At 33.4% G+C, this 24677-nt stretch overlaps 2 protein-coding genes across 2 annotated transcripts; one reads left to right on the forward strand and one right to left on the reverse strand.

Moving 5' to 3' along the window:
- Window positions 1-12017: 12017 nt before the first annotated feature.
- On the reverse strand, window positions 12018-12725 carry LOC126892848 (uncharacterized). The gene has a single exon (XM_050662651.1). The coding sequence runs from the start codon at window positions 12723-12725 to the stop codon at window positions 12018-12020; it is 708 nt and encodes a 235-aa protein (XP_050518608.1).
- Window positions 12726-14048: 1323 nt separating this feature from the next.
- Window positions 14049-24022, forward strand: LOC126892849 (uncharacterized). Its single transcript, XM_050662652.1, has 3 exons — window positions 14049-15244; window positions 23316-23371; window positions 23910-24022. The coding sequence occupies exons 1-3, from the start codon at window positions 14049-14051 to the stop codon at window positions 24020-24022; spliced, it is 1365 nt and encodes a 454-aa protein (XP_050518609.1).
- Window positions 24023-24677: the final 655 nt, after the last annotated feature.

The raw sequence follows: 24677 nt of genomic DNA on the forward strand, positions 1-24677 counted from the left end.
GAAAGGAATAAATTCGTTATTTCGTAAAAAGGCGACTTGAACCCTGGAATGCTACCTGGGGTACACTTGTACCCCAACCTTGTTTGTAAGTTACACCAATTTGCAGTAGTGGGTGTAGAAAATGTGAAAATAAACCTGTGAATAATAATATAATAAAATATTTTTGTATACAAAATAAATTCTTAGCATGTTATCTTAAGATTGTTAAACGCTTTTATTCAGTTCAATAGATTGCGTCAAATCTTTGGATGTTAATTTGACTACCTTTTCTTCCATACAAATGAATGAAAATTTGCAGACATATGCACTTGCGGGAACAATATACGAATAGACAACAAAAAATTTTTGTTTATGTTTATTAATTGTTTAAATAAAAAAAACGATTTTAATGGAAAAAGGCCTAAATTCACTTGTTTTTTACAATGCAGAAACTTGAAACTTTTACGGATTGTAGCTAATGAGATCACCTATACATAATTTCAATTTTTACGTTAATTGTTTATGTTATGCGTCATAAATAAACAATAAAGTTTTAAATTTTGAACACTCATACAAATATATTTGTTTATATACAGTACGATGCAAATGAAAGGAATAAATTCGCTTTTTCGTAAAAAGGCGACTTTAAGGAAAAATCCCGAAAGAGGTCGATTTTTATTTTTAAATTACGATATTTTGGCATATATGTCATACTAGTGACGTCATCCATCTGGGCGCGATGACGTAATCGATGATTTTTTTTAAATGAGAATAGGGGATATGCGATAGCTCATTTGAAAGGTCATTTCAATTCTTTATTCAGTTATATAAAATTTTATATAATTAGTTGTACAGGGTGTCCAAAAATAATTTTTTAATTAAATTATTTGACAAAAAAGAAGAATGTATGTAATTTATTATTAAACACTTTTCTCTAGTTCAATCGTTTGTGTCAAATATTTAGACGTTAATTTGACTGCCTTTTCTTCAATGAAAATGAATGAAAATTTGCAGACATATGCATTCGCAGGAACAATACACGAATAGTCAATAAAAAAAATTTTATGTTTAAATAAAAAATTGTTTAAATAAAAAACACGATTTTAATGGAAAATGCTTAAATTCCCTTGTTTTTTACAATGAAAAAACTTGAAAGTTTTAGAGATTGTAGCTAGTTATATGAACTATACATAATTTCGCTTTTTACGTTAATTGTTTACATTATGCTTCATAAATAGACAATAGAGATTAAATTTTTTTGCCGATTCCGACTAATTTTGATGTTTGTTAATCATGTTATGTTTTATACATATATTTTAATAAACATGATATATTTTAATGTTTGAAAACTGTTAAGGCCGCGTCTCACCATCAAATAATTTGATCAAACAGTTTGAGCAAACTCGGGAAGTACGTCAAAGTGACGTCACAATTGCAGTTTTTTTGAAATTCTAAAAATCTGTGCTCTCACTATCAGTCTAGTTTGATCAAATTTTTTGTATTGAGTTGTCTAACTTGTTTGTACTTTATTTAAAATTAAAATTTTTCATTATTATCCACAATGAACACTCAGGATGTGACGTCACTAACTGTCACTTTCAGTTTGCTCAAACCAGTTTGATCAAATTATTTGATGGTGGGACGCGGCCTTTAGACTAAAAAGTAAAAAATAAAAAAATATAAAAAAAAATTTTAGGAAACGCTTTTATTTAGTTACGAGTGACTAAAATTAAAAGTATTATCTTTGTTTTATAAATTTATATTAAATTTAATTATCTTTGTTTTATTCCTATACGACTTTGTTTCAAAATGAATCGTTTTAAAGTTATAAGCAAAGAAAGTAGAAAAAATAACGAAATTTTTTGAAATTTTTTAATATTTTATTAATTTTTATTAATGTTCCGGGCATATTTGAGAAGGAGCATAAGTCAATTATTATTAACGAAGTTATCACCTAACTTTATCCGCAAAAATCCGAATGCCACCTCTCACATCCACCTAAAAACAGATCCTTCCTGGTCTACTAGTTATTATTTGTAATACGATATTTCTCACTGAAAACTTCAGTTAAAATCAAGAATATACGATAATTAAATTGTTAGACAATTGGACAATGGTTTTTGTGCGTACCTGAAGTATTTATTAGTTGTGTCTCTCTTATATAATTGAATATATCGCGTAATTTACCTCAAAGCGAACATAAAAGACGATATTGCCATGGATGATAAAGATCGGTCGTAAAGTAACACGCTCACGACCAGCGAGACCTCGATTATTTCCTAAAGAATGGTCAAACGGTTTAAAAAATATTGAACATCTGAAGAAACTGCGTTAGTCCAGTCAGCTCTGGCACAGATTTTGGCTAAGCGAATCGCATATTCAATGGAATTTCTTGGACACTATTAGCTTTTGTAATTTATGTCTTCTCGCTATTTTATAATTTATTTAAATTCAGAAAAAGAAGCGCCATGCGCCAGGTCCAGGAAATCGAGTAGGAAAACTAATAAAAAACAGAACAGATAGACCTCTCTATTGAATGATCTACTTCAGAATTGTATCAATAAATCAGAAGTCCTAGAAGAATATAAAATATACTATATATTGACAACAAATACAAAAGTAGACAAAAGATCCTACCGCTTCTTCTGCTTCTTTTTTTTAAAACTTGACTCTCTCTTTTTCAATGTGCCTGCAGAGTTTAATGATCGTATTCCTATTGGGGAACTGTCTCTTAACGTCTTTACTACTGTATTTGTTGTCATTCGCCTTACATGATCTTCTCTTTCTTTATTATACTTCTAGTTCTGTCCAATAGTTCCTTACTTAGTGGTGCCCAAAATCGGTCTTGGTCTTGCAGTCTTGGTCTTGTTCTTGAGTTTTCGCAAGACCAAAACCAAGACCAAGACCGCCTAATTTTAGCAAGACCAATACCAAGACTTACACTGCAAGACTTGAGCAAGAACAAGACTAAGCCTGTGAGACTCTTGCGTCTTGCAGTTAGAACTGAGGGTCGTTTTAAGGAGTATATAAAAAATAAAACATACATAAAATTGTAATTTTTTTTTAAAATTGGATTTATAAGCATTACGAACAATACCATAAACATACATAGCGAATCAAAATATCCATTAAAAAACACTTGACATATTTGACATAATATACTCAGAGGTCATTATGTATTATAATGTAAAAATAAAATATTTTGTACAAGCTTTCCCAACAGCCGACTCCTTCGCTCTAAAATTAATTGTCCAGGTTTTGAGAATAGTCGTCTTCTAATCATAACATAACATTCCTGCGTTGCGACGCCTACAGTAATATCGAATATCGTATACTGGGGTGGCGATTGGGCTATGCTGGTCTATTACGCAATCGAATTTAAAGCGGACTGTATGGAAATAATAACAAAAAAATTCTTACCTTATTTTAACTGGTAGGTCGAGAAGTCTTCAGTTATTAGTAAGGTGAAGGAAGGAGGGAGAAAGGGTTAATTTATTTTTTACTATAACTGAAACCGGCGTTTTTTGGCGACACTTGATAACTACAGGAAACGACTTAACAATTCAATTTGTTCTTACTTACTGACCACCACGACTAGTTAGTACTAACGAAAGGTAATTAAAGAGAAAACAAAAAATTTAGTACAATATCTGGGCAAGAAAATAGGCCAGGTACTTCGAATGAAATAAATTTAATGAGGCCAAAACATCCTGCCCCCCCGAGTTTATTTTTAAAATAAACGAAAAATCAACGAAAACTAATTTAATTTTAATATGCTAAGTCTGCACATGAACCCATCACCCTAAACTAAAATTTTAACTATCAAATAAAATAAAAAAATCCTCTCCAGTTTATTGACTGGGTAGAGGACACAGTTTAACGACTGGGCGCATGTAACTACCGTGCTTGGTTCGCACTTTTACGATTCGAACAATCCCATCTTTTCCAGGATACAAAGTCTCTATGACTGCCAGAGGCCACTGTAAAGGTGGGATAGTTTCATTTTTTATTATAACTACCATTCCCTCTTTGGGAGGGTTCGAGTTAGTGTTCCATTTTAAACGAGACTGCATAGAAGACAAATATTCTGAATGCCATCTTTTCCAATAATGTTGAACAATGCAATCTAATAATTTATATCTTTTCAAAGTACTCATATTTTTATCAAGATCAATATCCATCGAGGGTAATGACACTAAAGGTTCTGTACATAAAAAATGCGATGGAGTCAGCGCGACTGGATTTTCAGGGTCGTTACTTTGAACACAAAGAGGACGCGAATTCAAAAGACACTCGATTTGTGTCAGAACAGTTAAAAATTCTTCGTAAGTAAGGATTTGATTCCCCACAACTCTATTTAAATGAAGTTTTACACTTTTTATATTGCTTTCCCAAATACCACCGAAGTGACTGCCATAAGGTACGTTCATTTTCCAAGAAATTTTGGTATTATTAAGTTCCTGTTGGAATGCATCTTTATAAGTTTTTGAAGTAGTTAATTGATATATTTCATCGAGGACTCTCTTGGCACCCACAAAATTTGTGCCATTATCTGAATATAAAACCTTACAATTTCCACGACGAGATAAAAATCTTTTGAAAGTGGCTAAGAAACAATCTGTAGAGAGCGAGGAGGCTAATTCAAGATGTATGGCTTTCGTACTTAGACAAACAAACAAACATACGTAAGCCTTTTGAGTTTTTACGCCACGATATTTTCCCGGAATGGGACGTTTCGGCGTCGCCGTTTCGGCGTGGCCATTTCGGCGTGGCCGTTTGGGCGTAGAGCCGTTTCGGCGTAGGCCGTTTCGGCGTCGGCCATTTCGGCGTCAGAAATTTTATTTTAGTTGACTAAATACCTACATTGAGGTTTATTGGTCAGGCAATTTTTTGGAAAAAAATCTTTTAATATAGTTATTTAAATACATTGGAGTTCATTGGTCACATGAAAGTGAGAGAGAAAAAAAATAGTTGTTAATGTATGATAGTCTGAAATTTTCTTTAACAAAAAATGTAGAGTCAGGAGAACAATTTTCGACATTTTAATTTTAGAAGATGTAAAATAATACCCGAAAGTTAGGTTTGGACCGAAGGGTTAGGTCTTCCTCCTTTGAAAATTGTACTGTATAATATATAATATATATAATATATTAATTTTTTAATTAATTATGTGCAATTAAATAGCTTACATTTACAAAAGTTGGAAAAAATAACATTTAATATATTTTTTTAGTGTGGTATAGATATAAATCAAGAGCCTCTTAAATTTCTAAAAAAGTAACGTAGGTATAATCTAATGTCTTACTAATAGACTCCAATGTAGGTATTTAGTCAACTAAAATAAAATCTCTGACGCCGAAATGGCCGACGCCGAAACGGCCTACGCCGAAACGGCTCTACGCCCAAACGGCCACGCCGAAATGGCCACGCCGAAACGGCGACGCCGAAATGTCCTAGACCCATATTTTCCTATAGTAATGGAAAACGCACCAGTATAATCTACACCAGTGTGTAAAAAGGCTTTTGCCTGATTGACTCTTACGGCGGGTAAGTCAGCCATCATAGGATAGGTAGGTTTAGGATTAAGACGAAAACAACGATTACATCTCCAAATTCTATTTCTGATGGCCTGACGACTAGATAGTATCCAATAATTTGTTCTCAGAAGATTTTGCAACAAATACGCTCCAGCATGTAAATGCAATTTATGGAAATAATCTATTAACAAAATGGTTAAAGGATCGGCTTTGGGCAACAAAATCGGATGTTTTTGTTCAAAACTACATTGGGAGTTGGACAAACGTCCACCTACTCTAATTATTCCATTTTCAATAAATGGATTCAAACGACGTATGGAAGATTTTACAACGAGATTTTGAGAAAGGGCTTTATATTCTTCAGAAAAATGCTTTTGCTGGACAGCTCGAATTAATTCAATTTCTGCAATTTTTAAATCAAATAGAGATATCCGTTTATTTAAAGACAATTTTCTAAGAAATCTCAATACGTATACTGTGGAATTTAAAAGTTTCGACCAACTGGAAAAATATTCAATAAGAGTATACAGCGGAGAAATTACACGAGTGACATTACCAAAGAAGGTTTGTGATCTATATTCAGAATCACAAATCATAATTTCCTGTCCGTTGACAGACTGAATAGGCCAATATTCTGGCTCCAACAGTAACCAATTTGGACCAGTAAACCATGTGGAATGGTTGACTAACGAAGAAGGAAACAAACCTCGAGAGGCGCAATCAACAACATTTTCCTTTCCAGGAACAAAAAACCAATACTCTGACGGAACCATCTTATGAATTGTAACAACTCTATTTTGAACAAATATTTTGAGATTTTTCTCTGAGGACTTTATCCAATTTAATACAATCATGGAATCACTTAAGGCAAAAATTTTATCAATATTATGTCTAGGAGAATAAGTTTCAATAGCATGTGAAAGAAGCTTTGAGAGAAGAAGCGCTCCACAAAGCTCTAATCGAGGAAGAGTTATTTTAGACATTGGAGATACTTTAGATTGAGAGTACAGTAAAGTAACTTTAACTTGACCTGTACAATTAACAACCCTGGAATAAACAATGGCTGCGTATCCAGCAGCACTTGCGTCTGAAAATCCTACAAAAGACAACGACGAATTAGGTGTAACTGCTATATGGCGTGGAATTTGTATTTTGTATAGGACATGAAATTCATTTTGAAACTTTTCCCATGCTATTTCGATTTCTTTTGGTACGGTACTATCCCAATCTACCTTTAGAGTCCAAAGTTTCTTTATCCAAATTTTAAGCAAGAGGGTTATAGGAGATAGGAATCCCAAGGGATCAAACATACGAGCAACAAGTGAGAGCATGTTTCTTTTTGTACAACGGGTCGATGAGGGTATTTCTAACCCAAAACTAAAATTGTCACATTTTTCTTCCCATTGCAATCCTAACACTTTGGAGACTGACTTATCAAATTGTTTGGTTTTGACCAATTGAAGGGGTTCGGGGATTGTCGATAGTAGATCGTTCGAGTTCGACATCCATTTGGTTAATTTAAAACCACCTTTTTGAAACAAATTCACTAACTGAGTGTGTGTAACTATAGCTTCAGAAACATTTGGAAAACTGCTAATAAAATCGTCTACATACATATCTCTTAAAATTGGGATGATAGCATCAGGAAAACTTTTAGATTCGTTATTACATAATTGTTTTATTACCCTGAGACTAAGATATGGTGAGGCTTTTACTCCAAAAGTTAAAGTATTTAATTGGAAAATAGAAATAGGATCATTGGTATCAAATCTCCACAAAACTCTTTGAAACGAACAATGAGATTCAACCACTTTAACCTGCCTATACATTTGTTTCAAATCAGCGACAATTGCGATTGGAAAAAGACGAAAATTCAACAATATTGTGGTAGGATTATTTTGTAATTTTGGACCTTTATAAAGAATTTCATTTAATGACGGTCCTTTACTAGTTTTCATAGAGGCATCAAAGACTATTCTACAAGGAGTGGAAGGGCTATCTGATTTAAAAACACAATGATGGGGAATATAATACGACAACGCATCAATGGTTTGAATGGGAACTAAACTCATGTGCTTTTGGTCTAAATAGTCTTGAAAGATATCACAGTAAAGTTTTCTAAGTTCTGGGTTTGGTGCTAGGCGATTTTCTAAGGACAACAATCTATTTTTAGCAAGAACAAAAGAATCACCCAGTACATTAGGATCATTTTGGAACGGCAATGAAACTGTGTATCTACCATCTGCATCTCTACATACATTTTCTAAAAATAAATTTTCACAAATTTCATCTTCTGATGAACTATTAGTAACAGTGGGCAAATCCTCTAATTCATACATTCTTTCGACCAAGGAATCTAAATTCAACAAAGGGTTACAGACGAAAGACAAATATGTGTGGATTTTTTCAAAATTTGGTGCAGCTGAGCCCATGACTACATAACCTAAACTAGTCTCAATAGCTGATAGAGAATCTTCGCATGACACTCTATTACAACCAATGATATTTGAAAAGACAGATAAGCCTAAAATACCATCTATCTTGCCAGGAAAAAAGAAATTCGGGTCAGCTAATTTCAAGTGTTCTATACTGTTAATACAGTCTTTGTCAACTGGTTGATCTGGCAACTTATTAGAGATTGTGTCTATAAGCAACACTTCTATAGGATATTGTATTTTTTTATCAAAATGGGAAAAGATAACAATGTTGGTTTTACCTACTATCGGGGTGGTTGATCCTCCTATACCAGAAACTGTCAAATTTAATTTCGAATAACTTAGGCCTAATTTTCGGGAACAATCAAAAGTAAGAAAATTAGCAGAAGAACCACTATCTAACAAAAATCTAACCTTGTGAGCACTACCCCATTTATCAACAACTTTAACCATTATTGTCCCAAACAGACTAACAGAACTCGATTCTGATTCATTTGCGATATTTTTAGAATGGCGGACATGTAAACTAGAAGGATTATCAGAATAACCAGAGGTAGGCTCAGTACTAGTGGAGGGAAATGGAACATTCTCATTAGGCCGAGTAGTATTTGGCTTATGCAACTTGGAATGGTGCCTAGCTTTGCACACAACACAAGAAAATTTTGACGGACAATTGGATACTCGATGCTTTGAAGAAAAACAATTTAAACATAAATTATTTTCCTTCACTAATTTAAATCTGGATTCAAATGGTAGCCCTAAAAAGTGCTTACAGTCTTTAATTAAATGTGGGCCTTTTTTACAAACAACACAATCTATGGAGGAATACGTATTCTGTTCTTGCAAATGAAACGATTTGTTCGGTTTTTGAAACGAAAAATTATTTTTGGAATTCCTTGATCTATCATTTTTAATAAGAGATTTACTACGTTGGCGTAAAAATTTCAATAAATCATCATAAGCGGGTAAATCATTATTTTTTTTTTTTTTTTTATTGAAAATTTACCGCATCCATCAAGAGGTGATTAGCGGGAATACAGTGTAGGAGTACAGTTCCAATAACTTACAATCTATAATATAATTCTATGAGTTTTAAATAATTATCGATATTATTATCTATAATTACAGTATGTATCTTAAATTAAGAATACAGTGTAGGTATAACTTCCAGTAATTTAGATTCTATAATATAGCCCTATACATTTTAAATAGTTTGCGATATTGTCATAGTAACCATCTGTGCCTAAAAGTTTGTTGATGTTGTTAGGAATATTGAATCTAATTCGTTCATTTGCAAAAAGTGGACAGTCAATTAAAAAATGTTTTACATTATTTATTTCGTCACAAATTTCACATTTAGGGGGATCGTCTCTTGTAAACAGGTGAGAGTGCGTGTATCTTGTGTGACCTATACGCAGACGTGTGATAACAGTTTGAAGTTTTCGGGCTCGTATTCTCGATAGCCGCGGGTAAACATTATCCTTGATTGTTCTTAAAGATGTCTGTGAATATTTCCATTCTTGGTTCCATTTACAAGTGATTAGATTTCTAAAGTACGATTTTATGTCACTCGCGAGATTTCGACACTCCGTTACCTCTGTTTCGACACTTTCCGACACTTTACGGGCGCACTGATCTGCTGCTTCGTTTCCATCGATACCAATATGAGATGGGATCCATATGAAGGTAATGCGTCTGGAATTTTCTTGAGCCTCTTCTAGTTCAGATTTTACCATTTTCTCTAGGGGGTTTTTAGGATACACATGATTTAAAGTTTGTAAAGCACCGAGTGAATCACTTAGGATCAAGCATTTTGGTATTTTGTTTTTGTTGACATGTTCAAGGGCTTTGAGTATTGCATAAAGTTCAGCAGAAAAAATACTGAAATATTTGGGAAGTCTACTGTCATTTCTAAAACAATTGAACTGCTTAGAATTGTAACTTGTGTTTGGACTAAGGTTAGTTTCTTGTAGGCAAATTATTTCTGGACAGTATTCTGATTGGATGATTTGAAGCATGGGTAAACGATGGAACAGTCCATCAATATTCCACTGTAATATAGAGTTGAAAATTAGGCATCGGAGGAAGATAATTCACTGTCAGTGATATCTTTACCTAGATAGTGATTCAATTTATTTTTAAGTCGGGTGAAGCGATGTTTCGTAGTTTTGTCTGATAGGTATGGGTAAGATATGGTTAATAGGTTTATTAAACCGGGGAGATCGGTTGTGTATTCCTGGATAATTTCTATAGGTGAATTGTTACCTTGGGTATTTTCAATTAGCATTATTAGCTGATCATAGTTTAATGGGAGTGTTGTGGAATTTTTATTCATGAAAAATTTAAGTGCGTCAGGAGTAGGTGCTGTGCGTTTAGGTTTTTTGGGCTTTTGGATGTTGGTTTGACGTGGTGTTTGAGGGAGAGCAAACGTTGGATTATTAGTATTCAGATTTTCGATGGGAGGGGATAACGTTTCGTCAATACTTCTTTTCACAGATGTACTGGATGATTCTCCTATGATTCCGAGTGAAGCTTGTTGATCCATTACTTCAGAGGTTTTTTCACATGGATTTTTAGTGGGAGTGTTCTCTTCGGTGGGAATTATTTTGCTCGCTTCAGAAGTTGGCAGTAGGGTTTGAGGAGTAGAAGAAATTGAAGAAGGTTTTTGAATATTTATGTTGTTTGGATCACCGTCTTCAGCTTGATGTGATTCAGTATGGGAGAAAAGTTGTGTGTTCTGTTGCTGTGGCGTAGATTCGGTGGTGGTGGTTAGGTCATAAGAGATAGTAGAGTTTTGAGATAACACATTGTCTGTCTCAAGTTGTGTATGCTGTTGCTGTGGCGTTGATTCGGTAGTGGGAGTTGGGTCATGAGAAAGAGTAGAATTTTGTGATAACACATTGTCAGATGAAGTATTGGGGCAATTTGACGCAACGTGTCCAGCCTGTTTGCATACGAAACATTCCATCTTGTCCGTTGAAAGAAAAATTCTATTATCATTGCCTTCAAATGAAATTAATAAGGAGGTGTGAAGCTCGAAATTATCAGAGGGTGAAAAGACATACACTTGGCGGCGGAAACTGAGGATGTGGGAATATTCATCACCTGGAATTCCTGCTCTAAGGAAAAACACTGGGGAGGCTATTTGAAGACCAAGACTCTTGATTGCATTTTCTGCAAGTTGGTGGGGAATATAAGGAGAGATATTCGAGATTAATATTCTTTTTGTCGGGGAGACAAGTTTCCTAATACTTAAAATTAGGGATCCGATTTGGATAGTTGGGTGGGACTTCAGAAGTTGATCAACGAGATTTGGGTTGGCTAGATATATGCAGATTCTATTATTTGAGATTCTGGAAGCAAAGGAAATATTTTTTGGTCCGATGACATCACCAATAGCTTTAACGTAATCTAGAAGTTTAAGGTTTTCTTCTGCGTGAAGGACTATGGCTTGCTCTTTTCTAGGTAGGGATGGTGGTTTCGGCGAAGATTTTGCAGCGTTTACGTACGACATTGATGTAGTAGCTTGAGTATTTGTAGCACTTTGAAGGGCCATGGTTGAGGTAGAAACTGTAGGATTACTGTGTATGTTTGTACTTGTCATGCAGATACAGACAATAGCTTCGTGTTATATTTTTTCTTTAAATGGTTCTGGTATCAGAATTGCATTCAAAGCCATTATGCTGGATGGTCAGCAAGAACCAGCAAACTGGTGAAACCAGCCGCTGGTATGCACTTTTTATAAATTAAATACAATTTATAATGGTTTAATAATATAAAGAAAGCAATACGTACAAATTTTGTCCAGAAATCACTTTTTAAAATACACTATTAAATCGAAATCAAATACACTAATTACTACTGATAAGGTAAACTAGATTTTAATTATACTTGGCACAGGTCTTACTCGTATGAATGCTAGGACAAGACTCGTAAATCATTATTATTTCTTATTAAATCAAATGAATCTATGGTATCTTGTGGTAATTTTAACATAGCTAAATAAGTTAAAATATGATCATCTAAATTATCGAGATTTAATCGTTTTAGTGCAGAAACATTAGTATCAAACTTTTCCAAAAAATATTTCCAAATATGATGGATTATTAGATTGCAAACCGCGAAAATTAACAATTCGATCCATATAGAGATTAAACAAATATTTTTTATCATTATATCTTTCAACAAGCATATTCCAAATAATGTCATAATTATTAGGAATGGGTTCTATTGAGCTACAGCTTTTCAAGGCTTTCCCGGAAATACAACTCAACAAATACTGTAGCTTATCGGACTTGGGATATTCTATTTTGTTATGAACAAATTGTTTGAAATTTTCATAGAAAACAGGCCACAGAGATATATCTTCACCATCAAACTTAACTAATTCAAATTTGGGCATTTTAATAGCAGAATTATTAGTACTATTGGGATTATTACTCAAAACAGCAGGTTTATTTATTAATAATGAAGCTAAATATTCAATATTGGAGTAGAGATCATAAAATGCATCTAAATGCGTATGGTATGCAACGCCAGCATCTGGCTCCATCTCTTGTTTTAATATAACGATATCTTGAACAATTTCCTCATATTCTGATAGAGTTTTTTCGAAAGTACTATATCTAACTGCAAAGTTACGCATTTTTGAGGCATTTTCTGGATCTTTTTCTAAGGCCGACCCGGCATCGTAACATAATTGAGCCCTACGAAAGATAGTTTCACGTTTAGAGCATAATCGCTCCAATTTTAGTTCGTTTTGACTTTTAGGCATGTTTAATAATAAATATTGAAATTCTTTCAAAAAATTATCAATGATGAAGAAATAAAATGGAACAAAACCCAAAATATGTCAAGAATAGTAGTTAGGTGTATATATTTTTTCAACAATTACTAAAATTTTATTAAACTAAATCCAAACAAATTATTTTTAGGTTTGCAACATATCCAAATCAAATATATTTACTTAATCAAAATCGATTTCACTAAGCGATGGGTTCAGAAGCAAAAACACGAATTCAATGTTCCAACTATAGTCGACCGAAGAACAAGGTTTTTCGATACACGACAAAAAAAGGGTACACTACGATTTAATTAGATTTTAACACGACAAATATACTATACCGATTACAATTATAATTTTAAATAAATTTATCCAATGCGAAAAATACGATAGATCAGATCTTGAACCGGCAAAGCAACAACGAAATTGATTCAAGACGATCCGGTTCGAAGGACCAAACTTATGGGGTGGCGATTGGGCTATGCTGGTCTATTACGCAATCGAATTTAAAGCGGACTGTATGGAAATAATAACAAAAAAATTCTTACCTTATTTTAACTGGTAGGTCGAGAAGTCTTCAGTTATTAGTAAGGTGAAGGAAGGAGGGAGAAAGGGTTAATTTATTTTTTACTATAACTGAAACCGGCGTTTTTTGGCGACACTTGATAACTACAGGAAACGACTTAACAATTCAATTTGTTCTTACTTACTGACCACCACGACTAGTTAGTACTAACGAAAGGTAATTAAAGAGAAAACAAAAAATTTAGTACAATATCTGGGCAAGAAAATAGGCCAGGTACTTCGAATGAAATAAATTTAATGAGGCCAAAACATACACAAACTTTTTAAAAATGTGTCACCTTTGCTAATAGCAAATATACTTAATAATAAGTAATATAAGTAATTATTTTTTTTGCATTATTAGTTTTCTAGGAATCCAAACACCAGAAATCTAATCGGTATACATATTAAAGTAATTTGTTGTTTATGCTGACTGTGCTATGATGTCACTCGGCTAAACAGAATTTTTGCCGAAACAGCGCGGCTATTATTTAAAAGTATCATAAGATAAGGATACGAAACAAAAGTACAGATAATGCTGGATATCGTATAAACAAAATACCGAAATATTATTTTAACGATATACACTTTGTAGTATAATTTAGTATTCTTTTGTCATTGTTTATTTTATTGATTAATTGTTTTGTCATTCAAATTAATTCTACTGTCAAGTTTTATGTGAATAAAAGCCTAATTTTGTAAAAGGCATTTTTACTACAATTTTATTCACATAAATATACCAAATATACAATGGAGAAGTACTTTAGACCTGATAAACTAGAGGCTGATCCAAACTCCCAAACTGCCGCCAAAGAATTTAAACACTGGTACGAAACATTTAAGAATTTTTTGGAAAGCAATAAATCTACAGAAAAATCGCTAGAAGATAAAGACAAGTACATGCTTTTAATCAATTTTGTCTCACATTCAGTATATGATTACATAAGCGAAGCAAAAACATACATTTCTGCTATCAAAATTTTGGAAGAATTGTATATTAAACCTACAAATGAGATTTACGCAAGACATATTCTAGCTACAAGAAAACAACAAATAAACGAATCTATAGATCAGTATGCTCAACAGTTAAAGCTTTTGGCTAAAAATTGTAATTTTAAAGCAGTTTCTTCAGAAGAAAATAAAAATGACTATATTCGTGATGCTTTTATTAATGGTCTCGTTCAATCTAATATACGTCAAAGATTACTAGAGTTTAGTTCTTTATCTTTGGACGAAGCATTATCTAAATCTAGATCTTTAGAAGATTCTCAAAAACAATCTGATACATATCATGCAGCATTAAATAATATAGCATCTTGTAGTCATCCAAATTCAGAACAAACTACTTTAGCTTCTGTTCAAACAAAACCTGGTCAGACTTGTTATTTTTGTGGACATCCAAGACATCCTCGATCTGTATGTCCAGCAAGGGCTGCGATTTGCCAAAACTGTCATAAAATTGGACATTGGTTTAAAATGTGCATGCAATCAAAGAAAAGTCAAACGAGATCAACTTATGCATCTACAATGATAATCGCTTCTTCAATGGAAACACCTCAATCGCTTTCAAAATGTATAGCCAAAGTAACAGTTAACCAAATTGATGCCAACGCTTTAATAGACACTGGAAGCTCAGATACTTTTTTAGATCATGAATTCGCTATTGAAAATAAGCTTAAAATTTTTCCAATACAAGGGGTCCAAGTTTCTATGGCATCTATGTCATTCTCAGCTAATATTCAAGGCTATTGTTTAATAAACATTCAGGTTGATAAAGAAAAATATGATCAAACAAAAGTTTTAGTTTTATCCAATCTTTGTACAGATGTGATTTTGGGTCAAGATATTATGAAACAACATGAAAGCTTAGAAGTTAAATTTGGAGGACCAAGAAGACCTCTTAAGATATGCTGTCTTATTGAAGCTAAAATTAAGCCACCTTCATTGTTTGCCAATTTAACAGAAAATTGTCACCCTATTGCTACTAAATCTCGCAGGCATTCACAGGAAGATGAAGAATTTATTAAACAAGAAATAAAACGTCTCCTTAAAGAAGAAATTATTGAAGAAAGTAAATCACCTTGGAGGGCCCAAGTGTTGGTAACTAAAAACGAAAATCATAAACGTCGGATGGTAGTTGATTACTCTCAAACAATAAATAGATTCACATTACTTGATGCTTATCCGTTGCCGAATATTGATTCACTGGTGTCTAAGATAGCAAAATATAAAATTTTTAGCTCAATTGATTTAAAATACGCATATCAACAAATACCAATTTACGAATCTGACAAACCATTTACAGCTTTCGAGGCAAGTGGAGGCCTTTACCAATTCCGTCGTATTCCTTTTGGAGTTACCAATGGAGTGTCATGTTTTCAGAGAGCCATTGATTCTATCATAAAAAAAGAAAATCTACAAGGTGTTTACGCTTATTTAGATGATGTAACAGTTGGTGGTGAGGATCAAGATAGACATGATTTAATTTACAGAATTTTTTAAATGCTGTTAAAAAATATGGGTTAACTTTAAATCAAAATAAATGTCACTACAATCAAAAAATTATAAATATTTTGGGATATACAATAGAAAACTCTACAATGAAACCTGATCCAGACAGATTGAAGCCTCTACTAAATTTACCAGTTCCGAATGATTCTAAAAGTCTTCAGAGGGCACTTGGAATGTTTTCACATTACTCAAAATGGGTTAATAATTTTTCAGCAAAAATTAGAGGTCTTATAGATTGCAAGAAATTTCCATTAGGTCCTGACTTGGTATTTGCTTTTGAGGAGTTGAGAACTGATATAGCTAATGCACTTCTATGGACAATTGATGAAAAAGAAATTCTCATTGTTGAAACTGATGCTTCTGAATTTGCTATTGCTGCCACTCTGAGTCAATCTGGAAGACCCGTTGCTTTTTTCTCACGTACCCTTACAGATTCTGAACGAAAACATTCTGCAATTGAAAAAGAAGCATATGCTTGTGTTGAAGCATTGAAAAAATGGAGACACTATCTTTTAGGAAGACAATTCAAACTAATCACAGATCAGAAATCAGTTTCGTTCATGTTTAATACAAACCATACAAGTAAAATCAAAAATGAAAAAATTTTGCGTTGGCGTTTGGAGCTTTCTTGTTTTAAATATGATATTATCTATCGTCCAGGAAAGGCTAATGATGCAGCTGATGCACTATCAAGAATATGCAATAATATAAATAATACAAGCAAGTTATATCAATTACATTCAGATTTATCGCATCCTGGGATTACTCGTATGCACCATTTTGTAAAAATTCGAAATTTACCTTATTCTTTAGATGAAAATAAACACGTAATTACCTCTTGTCCAATCTGTGCAGAAATTAAACCCAGATTTTATAAGAAAGAAGATGATACACATTTAATTAAATCAACAGCTCCGTTCGAAAGATTGAATATTGACTTTAAAGGTCCAATACCCAGTTCTTCTAGAAATTCTTATATGCTTACAATCATTGATGAATTTTCAAGATTTCCATGGGCTTTTCCATGCTCAGATACATCCAGTCAGACAGTAATTGAATGTTTGAATCAAATGTTTTGTTTATATGGAATGCCGGCATATATACATTCTGACAGGGGAACTAGCTTTACTTCACAAGAATTTATTAATTATCTACACTCTAAAGGAATATCTTCAAGTAGAACAACACCATATAACCCTGGAGGAAATGGTCAAGTCGAGAGATACAATGGAATTATATGGAAAGCAGTGAATCTAGCATTGAAAACCAAAAATTTAGACATCATTAAATGGGAGACTGTTCTACCAGATGCTCTGCACTCTATAAGAAGTTTACTGTGTACAGCAACCAATTGTACACCTCATGAACGTTTGTTTACGTATCAGCGAAGATCAACTAGCGGAACTTCTATTCCATCATGGCTTAAAGATTCAGACAAAGTATTACTAAGAAAATTTGTACGAAAAAGTAAGTTTGATCCTTTAGTTGAAGAGGTTGATCTTTTAGAAGCCAATTCAGATTACGCCTTAATACAGTATCCAAACGGAAAGAAAAGTACAGTTTCAACGAAGCATTTAGCTCCTAGAGGTGACCTGAAATTATTGAATCAAGATAATGATGAAGATGAAAATGAAAGTCCAAATAATACACTAGAGAATTCCACTACTGAATCAATACCAGAGGACATAGAAAATTTATCTATTCAAGAACCCAATCAAGTACCTGATGATAATCATGAACCAAGATTGGAAAATTCAGATTTTCAATCTAGCCGTAAATCAGCTAGAACTAAAAATAAACCACGATATTTGCAAGATTTTGTTCAAAAATAGGGCCGGGTGAATGTAGTATAATTTAGTATTCTTTTGTCATTGTTTATTTTATTGATTAATTGTTTTGTCATTCAAATTAATTCTACTGTCAAGTTTTATGTGAATAAAAGCCTAATTTTGTAAAAGGCATTTTTACTACACACTTCTCCAAGAAATTAACGCACCACCTTAAAAACGAAATTTAAGGGAGTGGTTGCGAAATTTAAGGGAGTGGTATGGGTGCAGTTCAATACAGTTGTTCAGAGCTGCAGCCAACAAAGTTAAGATTGCTGTGATGGTAGCCAACCTCCGATAGGAGACGGTACTGCAAGAAGAAGACCTTAAAAACGGGTCATTTTTAATGTCTCAAAGGACACCGCACACATCTTATGGAAAATATAATGTCACTCAAATTCAATAAAATTTATATGAATAGATTCGTTTTAAATTAACGGTCAATTCTAATCATTGCGCCAACTCTTGAATTTTCAATAATAAGAGCAGAAATTGATATAAATAAATCTGAAATCAAATGGGTACGTACATAAGTTAGACAGAGAAAAAGTATTTTAAAATACCCAAATTATCGGTACTTCATAAATCTTCTCGGGATATTAAGCATCTTATTATAATAGTTTCACTAATCCGCTTAGACCCAGCGAGGTTTAAGCTGTTTTGAATGGCACCCAGAGCAATAGTGATTGTAACTGACACATTTATGGGCTCCAAAAATGTGATTTCGATAAACTTTAATTGCAATTTGCGCCGTAATTAATCATAATTAAGAGTTGGCGCAATGATAAGAGTTGACCGTTAATTTAAAACGAATATATTCGTATAAATTTTATTGAATTTGAGTGACATTATATTTTCCATAACATGTGTGCGGTGTCCTTTCCTAAACCTGTTGTCCGATTTAAGTGATTTTTTTTAATATGTTGTCTTATTCTTTATAAATATTGCTGTAATAATATTGTTGCTAGACATTATTGTCATTGTATACTGGGTGTACCAATCAAACTGTGTTTTTTCACACTCTGTGGAATATTCTACCATTATGCTAACTTATTATTCAACCATGCAATAGCATACTGAAATTAAAACCCAACTAGGTTAGGTACTTTTTTAACTAGCCATGTTTTTCACCAATACAGGATGTTTTTAAATAAGTATGGCAAACTTTAATGGGTAATTTTGCACAAAAAAGTAGATAATGACAGTATTCTTCATAAACGTTTACTTTATAAATGCTTTGTTTCCTAAATAGGGGGTGTTGAAATTTTTCTTACAAACTGACGATTTATTTATTGCTCTAAAACCGGTTATGCAAATGAAATTTTGTGGGTTTTAAGAGGTAGTTTTAATTTTAGTTAGTTAGAAAGCTACGTAGGCCCCGCCCACCGACTCCATGTCATATCTTCAGTTATTGTATCATGGTTATAACATAATCCATCATAGATCTAACACACCTCGATCTTACCTGCCGCGAAAAAAACCTGCAATTTTTCGATACTAAAATCTCATAATACCTTTTTCACTGGACTATAAACAAATTGTCGAAAAATCACTACAAGATTCTATCAAGAAACAAAAGTGAAGGTATTTAGTTTCAATAACGAACAGATATTGCCTAATAGTCAACTTGTCTTTGAGATTGTCGTATCTATTCACTTGGATCAAAGAATTTATAGTGTGGGATTGCTAAGCAAATCAGACTCTTAAATGATTACTGTTTCTCATGGATAACTAAAAACAAGCCAATTATTTTTAAGGAATATCTAATTGATGCTTATCGACAAAACCGCAAAAATGTTAATTTTTTTAATATCATTAGCGTGCATACGACTATTTCACTCATCTTAAAATTTTCAAATAATCTGACCAATCACAAACCAAAGACAGCTTGTGTTATCGCGAAAACACTAACTGTCTTTCAATTCTGATTGGTCTATCAGCTTCGTGTTTTCAACGACGTAACCATGGATACCGATCGCAAAGCAAAGTTTGACGTTTGCCAAAAAAATTATTGTAGCTGTATACGTCAAAATGAGTCGTTTCGGTGGTACTTCAAACGAAGTTATAAACCAAAACATTGAAGAAAATATACCGAGTAACACAAGAAAATCTAAATCTTATATATGGAGACAATTTATGATGTTCTGTGTGGATCGCAACTACAAATAGAAAGACTAGCATTCATTCTAAAAGACTGAATAACTACAAATAAATCCACAGAGAACGGCAGTTCTCACCAGTGGCGCACAACACCCCTACATGCGACACTATATATACACGAAATTTTCGATTTTCTAAACCTGACTGAATTGAAAATTGGGCCAAATCCCATCTTAAAGTTTAGGAAAAGACTCGTCCATCCATATGTTACTTCTCCATTTTGGTCCAAGGGTGTGGATTTTACGGCCCTTCCCATTTAAAGCCTGTTTTTCGTTCTCGTCCCCTAAACTCCCAAAAATTTCAAAAATTTAAGCCCGACCTTTGCGGCTTCTGATAGAATAGATCATTACCTTTCCAACGCATGTTTAATTTTGAAAATCGGTTATACCATTCAAAAGTTATCGAGCTCAGAAATATGACTCAATTTTTATTTAAAAAATGGAAAATGTATGTGGATATGTATGTATGTATGTATGTATGTATGTGTGTGGAAAAGTTAAACCGATCTGAATTTTTTTTTCTGTGTTTCAAGAGGGTGTGAAGGCCGATTCAGAACCGGTCTAATTTTTGACTTCTGACTACCCGTAAGTTAGCTAGAGGACTAGGTAAATACAAAATAGCATATTTTTTGGGCGTATATATCTTAGGTTCAAGGAGAGACAGGAAAACCGCAAATACACCAAATTAATAGGGTTGAGTTAAGCTTTCAAATGGTGCTTAAGCGATCAACCTGAGACATACACACTGCTCACCATAGCCGAAAAACTGAAAAATTAAACTTTGAAAATTTTGGTTTTTCGACAATTACTCAAAATTTCAACCTACGAATTGCGCCAATAATTGAGCGTTTGTAGAAGGACTCAGGACGCGTCTAACGGTGTATACCTTATATCTGGGAAAATTCGAATTATTAAGTTCTAGGCTCCATAAGTATGATCAAATCTATTTCTTATGGGAAAAAACGGTTTTTCAAGCTCAATAATTCCTGTAATACGTTCAGTTATCATACTCGATCTTGGTTGCATCAGATACTACTTGTCCATACGTTTCAAATTCGTGTTTAGTGATCAACATCAGGTAAGCCGTTCAGAAGTTATAGAGCTCCAAAAGTTTAATTAGTCCAGGAACTGAAATTTTTCACTTCGCAATTTTTACAGAATGGATAGATTTGCTTAAAAATTTGACAATAAGTAGTAGATAGACCAAGGATCAAAATCTATATGATGCCGAACGACGCTTTTACCATGGGGTGGTTGCCACCTCATCTCGAGGGTGGAATTTTTTTTTTATATTTTGACCGCAAATGCTGGAAAAAATATTAATTATAAGCAAAAAACGTTCATTATACATTTTTTTGATAAAATTAATAGTTTTCGATTTATTAGTTATCGAAGCTGTTAGTTTTATATCGGAAAGATTACCAGATAACGGCAGTTCTCGCCAGTGGCGCAGAAATAAACCCCCCTACACGCGACACTATTATATACACGAAATTTTCAATTTTCTAAATCTGACTGAATTGAAAATTTTGCCAACTCCCATCTTCAAGTTCAGAAAAAGATTCACCCATTCATATGTCAACCATCCATTTTGGTCCAAGGGTGTCGATTTTAAGGCCCTTCCTATTTAGGGTCTGTTTTTCGTTCTGGTCCCCAAAACTCCCAAAAACTTCGAAAATTTAAGTCCAACCTTTGCGGCTTCTAACAGTACTGATCGTTACCTTTCCAACGCATGTCTAATTTTGAACATTACCAGAGAACGGCAGTTCTCGCCAGTGGCGCACACCCACACCACCCTACACGCGACACTATATATACACAAAATTTTCGATTTTCTAAATCTGACTGAATTGAAAATTGGGCCAACTCCCATCTTAAAGTTCAGAAAAGACTCACCCATTTATATGTCAACCATCGATTTTGGTCCAAGGGTGTAGATTTTACGGCCCTTCCTATTTAGGATCTGTTTTTCGTTCTCGTCACCAAAACTCTCAAAAAGTTTAAAAATTTGTCCAATCTTTGCGGCTTCTAATAGAACTGATCATTACCTTTCCAACGCATGTCTAATTTTGAAAATCGGTTATACCATTCAAAAGTTATAGAGCTTAGAAATGTGACTCAATTTTTATTTAAAAAAGGGAAAATGTTTGTGGATATGTATGTATATGTGTTTGAAAGTTAAACCGATTTGATATTTTTTCTCTGTATTTAAAGAGGGGGTCAGGGCCGATTTAGAACCGGTGTAGTTTGTGACTTTTGACCATCCATAAGCCAGCTATAGGACTTGGTAGGTACAAAACAGCATATTTTTTGGGGGTATATATATTCGGATCAAGAAGAGGCAGGAGAACCGCAAATGCATCAAATCAATAGTCTTGACTTTCAAATGGTGTCTAAGCCGTCAGGATTAGACATACATACGGCTCAGTATAGCCGAAAAACTGAAAAACTAAACTTTGAAAATTTTGGTTTTTCGACAATTACTCAACATTTCAACGTACGAATTGCGCCAATAACTTAGCGTTTGTAGAAGGACTCAAGACGAATCTAACGATGTATACCTCATATCCGGGAAAATTCGAATTGTTAGGTTATAGGCTTCATAAATATGATAAAATCTATTTCCTCTGGGAAAAACGGTTTCGAAAGCTTAATAATTCCTGTAATAGCTTCAGTTATCATACTTGACCTTAGATCCATCAGATACTACTGGTCAATACGTTTCAAACTCATGTTTACTGATCAAAATCGGTTAAGCCGTTTAGAAGTTATTAAGATACAAAAGTATAATCCAATTAACGATTATTCCCCAAATGGTTTATGTTTATGTAGTTGTAGTGGTTACGACGCTAAATTTGATCTGGCAACGGGCAATCCGACTTCATTTACCGGCCATCTCAATATAGTTTTTTTTCAATATATTTCGAATAGAAAAAAATCTAGTGTACATTCGATGGACACTAGATCATTTGGGAGATAATGCAACAAAGGTGACAATTTATAAAGCTTGACGTGTAATAGAGGAACATTGCATTCAACTTCATACATTTAATTTATAAATAACTTTGAAAAACTCCTAATACAAGAATAAAAAACCGCTAAACGCCGTAAAAATGAGTGGCGCATAAAATATTCCAGCTACAAAAGATCTGATATGAATGTTACGTGGCGCAAAAATGGATTTTCATTTGATGCAAAACAAAATTTTAGTTTTATTTTAAAATATTTTTTCCATAATATTTGCTAAATTTGAAGTAAACGCGCCACAAAAGAGTTTCAAAATTCAAACTGTATCAAAGTTACTCTTTTGTGGCGCGTTTACTTCAAATTTAGCAAATATTATGGAAAAATATTTTAAAATAAAACTAAAATTTTGTTTTGCATCAAATGAAAATCCATTTTCGCGCCACGTAACATTCATATCAGATCTTTTGTAGCTGGAATATTTTATGCGCCACTCATTTTTACGGCGTTTAGCGGTTTTTTATTCTTGTTTACAATTTACCGTATTTACATATTAGTGCCGAACATCATCAGAACATAGTGAATACTTTTAGGAATACTCCAAGTACATCAAGTAATAATAGCAACAATACATTGTATCCACCTAATAACGGTCATACTATTCAAAATTTTTACAATTGCACCGTTTATAATAATTATAGTCGAGAATAATGTATTTTTTTCGTGTACAAATTATTTATTGTTATAGGTAAAAAATAATTATAACAAATTATTTATAGTTATAATAAATATTTCATGATTATGACTAATTGTGAATTATTCAAAAAATGGGTAGATTTGGGTTAGCTAGATCAAATGTATTATTATTAAATTCTTTCCTCTCATTCTACTGAATTTTTGACCTATCACTTTGTTCGTGAAATAGTCTAATAAAATACCCCTCGTGATTTAATTTATCTTATAAGTCTGTCTTTTATTTCTAAACTCAACTGAGTTGCTTAAAGAAAACACCACTCGTCCTACGGACTCGTGGTGTTTTCAAGCTACTCAGTTTCGTTTAGAAGTAAATCGACAGACTTATCGCGAATCACTAGTGGTATTACTATTGAATATAAATAAGCATGAATTTTTTTTTCTTTTTTTTTTTTCAGGAGGATGTCAACAACATTACATATCTGGCTTTAGCGACAAAGCAAAAGACAAAATTTTAAAAGACACCGAAGAATATGGCAAAGATCCATTTAGAAAAATACAGCGGAGATAGGTGAGAGAATGCAGCAGATACTGACCACCTCAAGACAAAAACGATGGAGTGAGACACTAAGGTCCAGCGCCCACAACGAAAATGTTTTAAAATAACGGTTGAAAACTAGCTGGAAACCGATTTCCACGAGGCAGTGGGCGAATCCCCCTACTTTTAGGCAGCCAAGATAACAAAATATGTAGTTGCATTGCAAGTGCAATCGGTTTCAGACCGTAGTTTTAAAATAGCTGCGCCGTGGGCGCTGAGGCTAAAAAAATTGACATGACGCACAGCAGTAAGCAGGGAAAATGATCAAAAACTTAAACATGACCCTGCAGAGGTAAAACAGCCATGCGAAAAAACGCCAAAATAAATAGCACCACCGATGTAAAGCAATGAAAATTAAAAGACGCAAGAACAGGAAATAACTTTGTTGCAAAACGTGTTTAACCCTGACGAGCTCAAAATGGGCATGGAAGTCATAAAAAATGGAAAATAAACTTGGATGGGAAGGAAAGCATAACGGAACACTTTGGGACAAAAGCGAGGCAATGGGTCTGCCGGTCTATCCAGATCATAAAATTGTGGCACAAATCAAAAGTGGTTCGTTATAAACGTCACCGGTTTGTTATTTTTTTTTAAATAATTATTTTATTCCACTTTTTGTTAATGAAAT

The sequence above is a fragment of the Diabrotica virgifera genome, chromosome 9 (genome assembly GCF_917563875.1).
Source record: "Diabrotica virgifera virgifera chromosome 9, PGI_DIABVI_V3a".
NCBI classification, from domain to species: domain Eukaryota; kingdom Metazoa; phylum Arthropoda; class Insecta; order Coleoptera; family Chrysomelidae; genus Diabrotica; species Diabrotica virgifera.

Bases quoted from the DNA above. Each gene is read 5' to 3' on its own strand.
- LOC126892849 (XM_050662652.1), top strand. From the start codon at position 14,049: ATGGAGAAGTACTTTAGACCTGATAAACTAGAGGCTGATCCAAACTCC. The intron at 15,245-23,315 runs GTTTGCCAATTT...TTTACATATTAG, and splicing joins AAAATTAAGCCACCTTCATT to TGCCGAACATCATCAGAACA. The intron at 23,372-23,909 runs GTAATAATAGCA...TTTTTTTTTCAG, and splicing joins GAATACTCCAAGTACATCAA to GAGGATGTCAACAACATTAC.
- LOC126892848 (XM_050662651.1), bottom strand. From the start codon at position 12,725: ATGCCTAAAAGTCAAAACGAACTAAAATTGGAGCGATTATGCTCTAAA.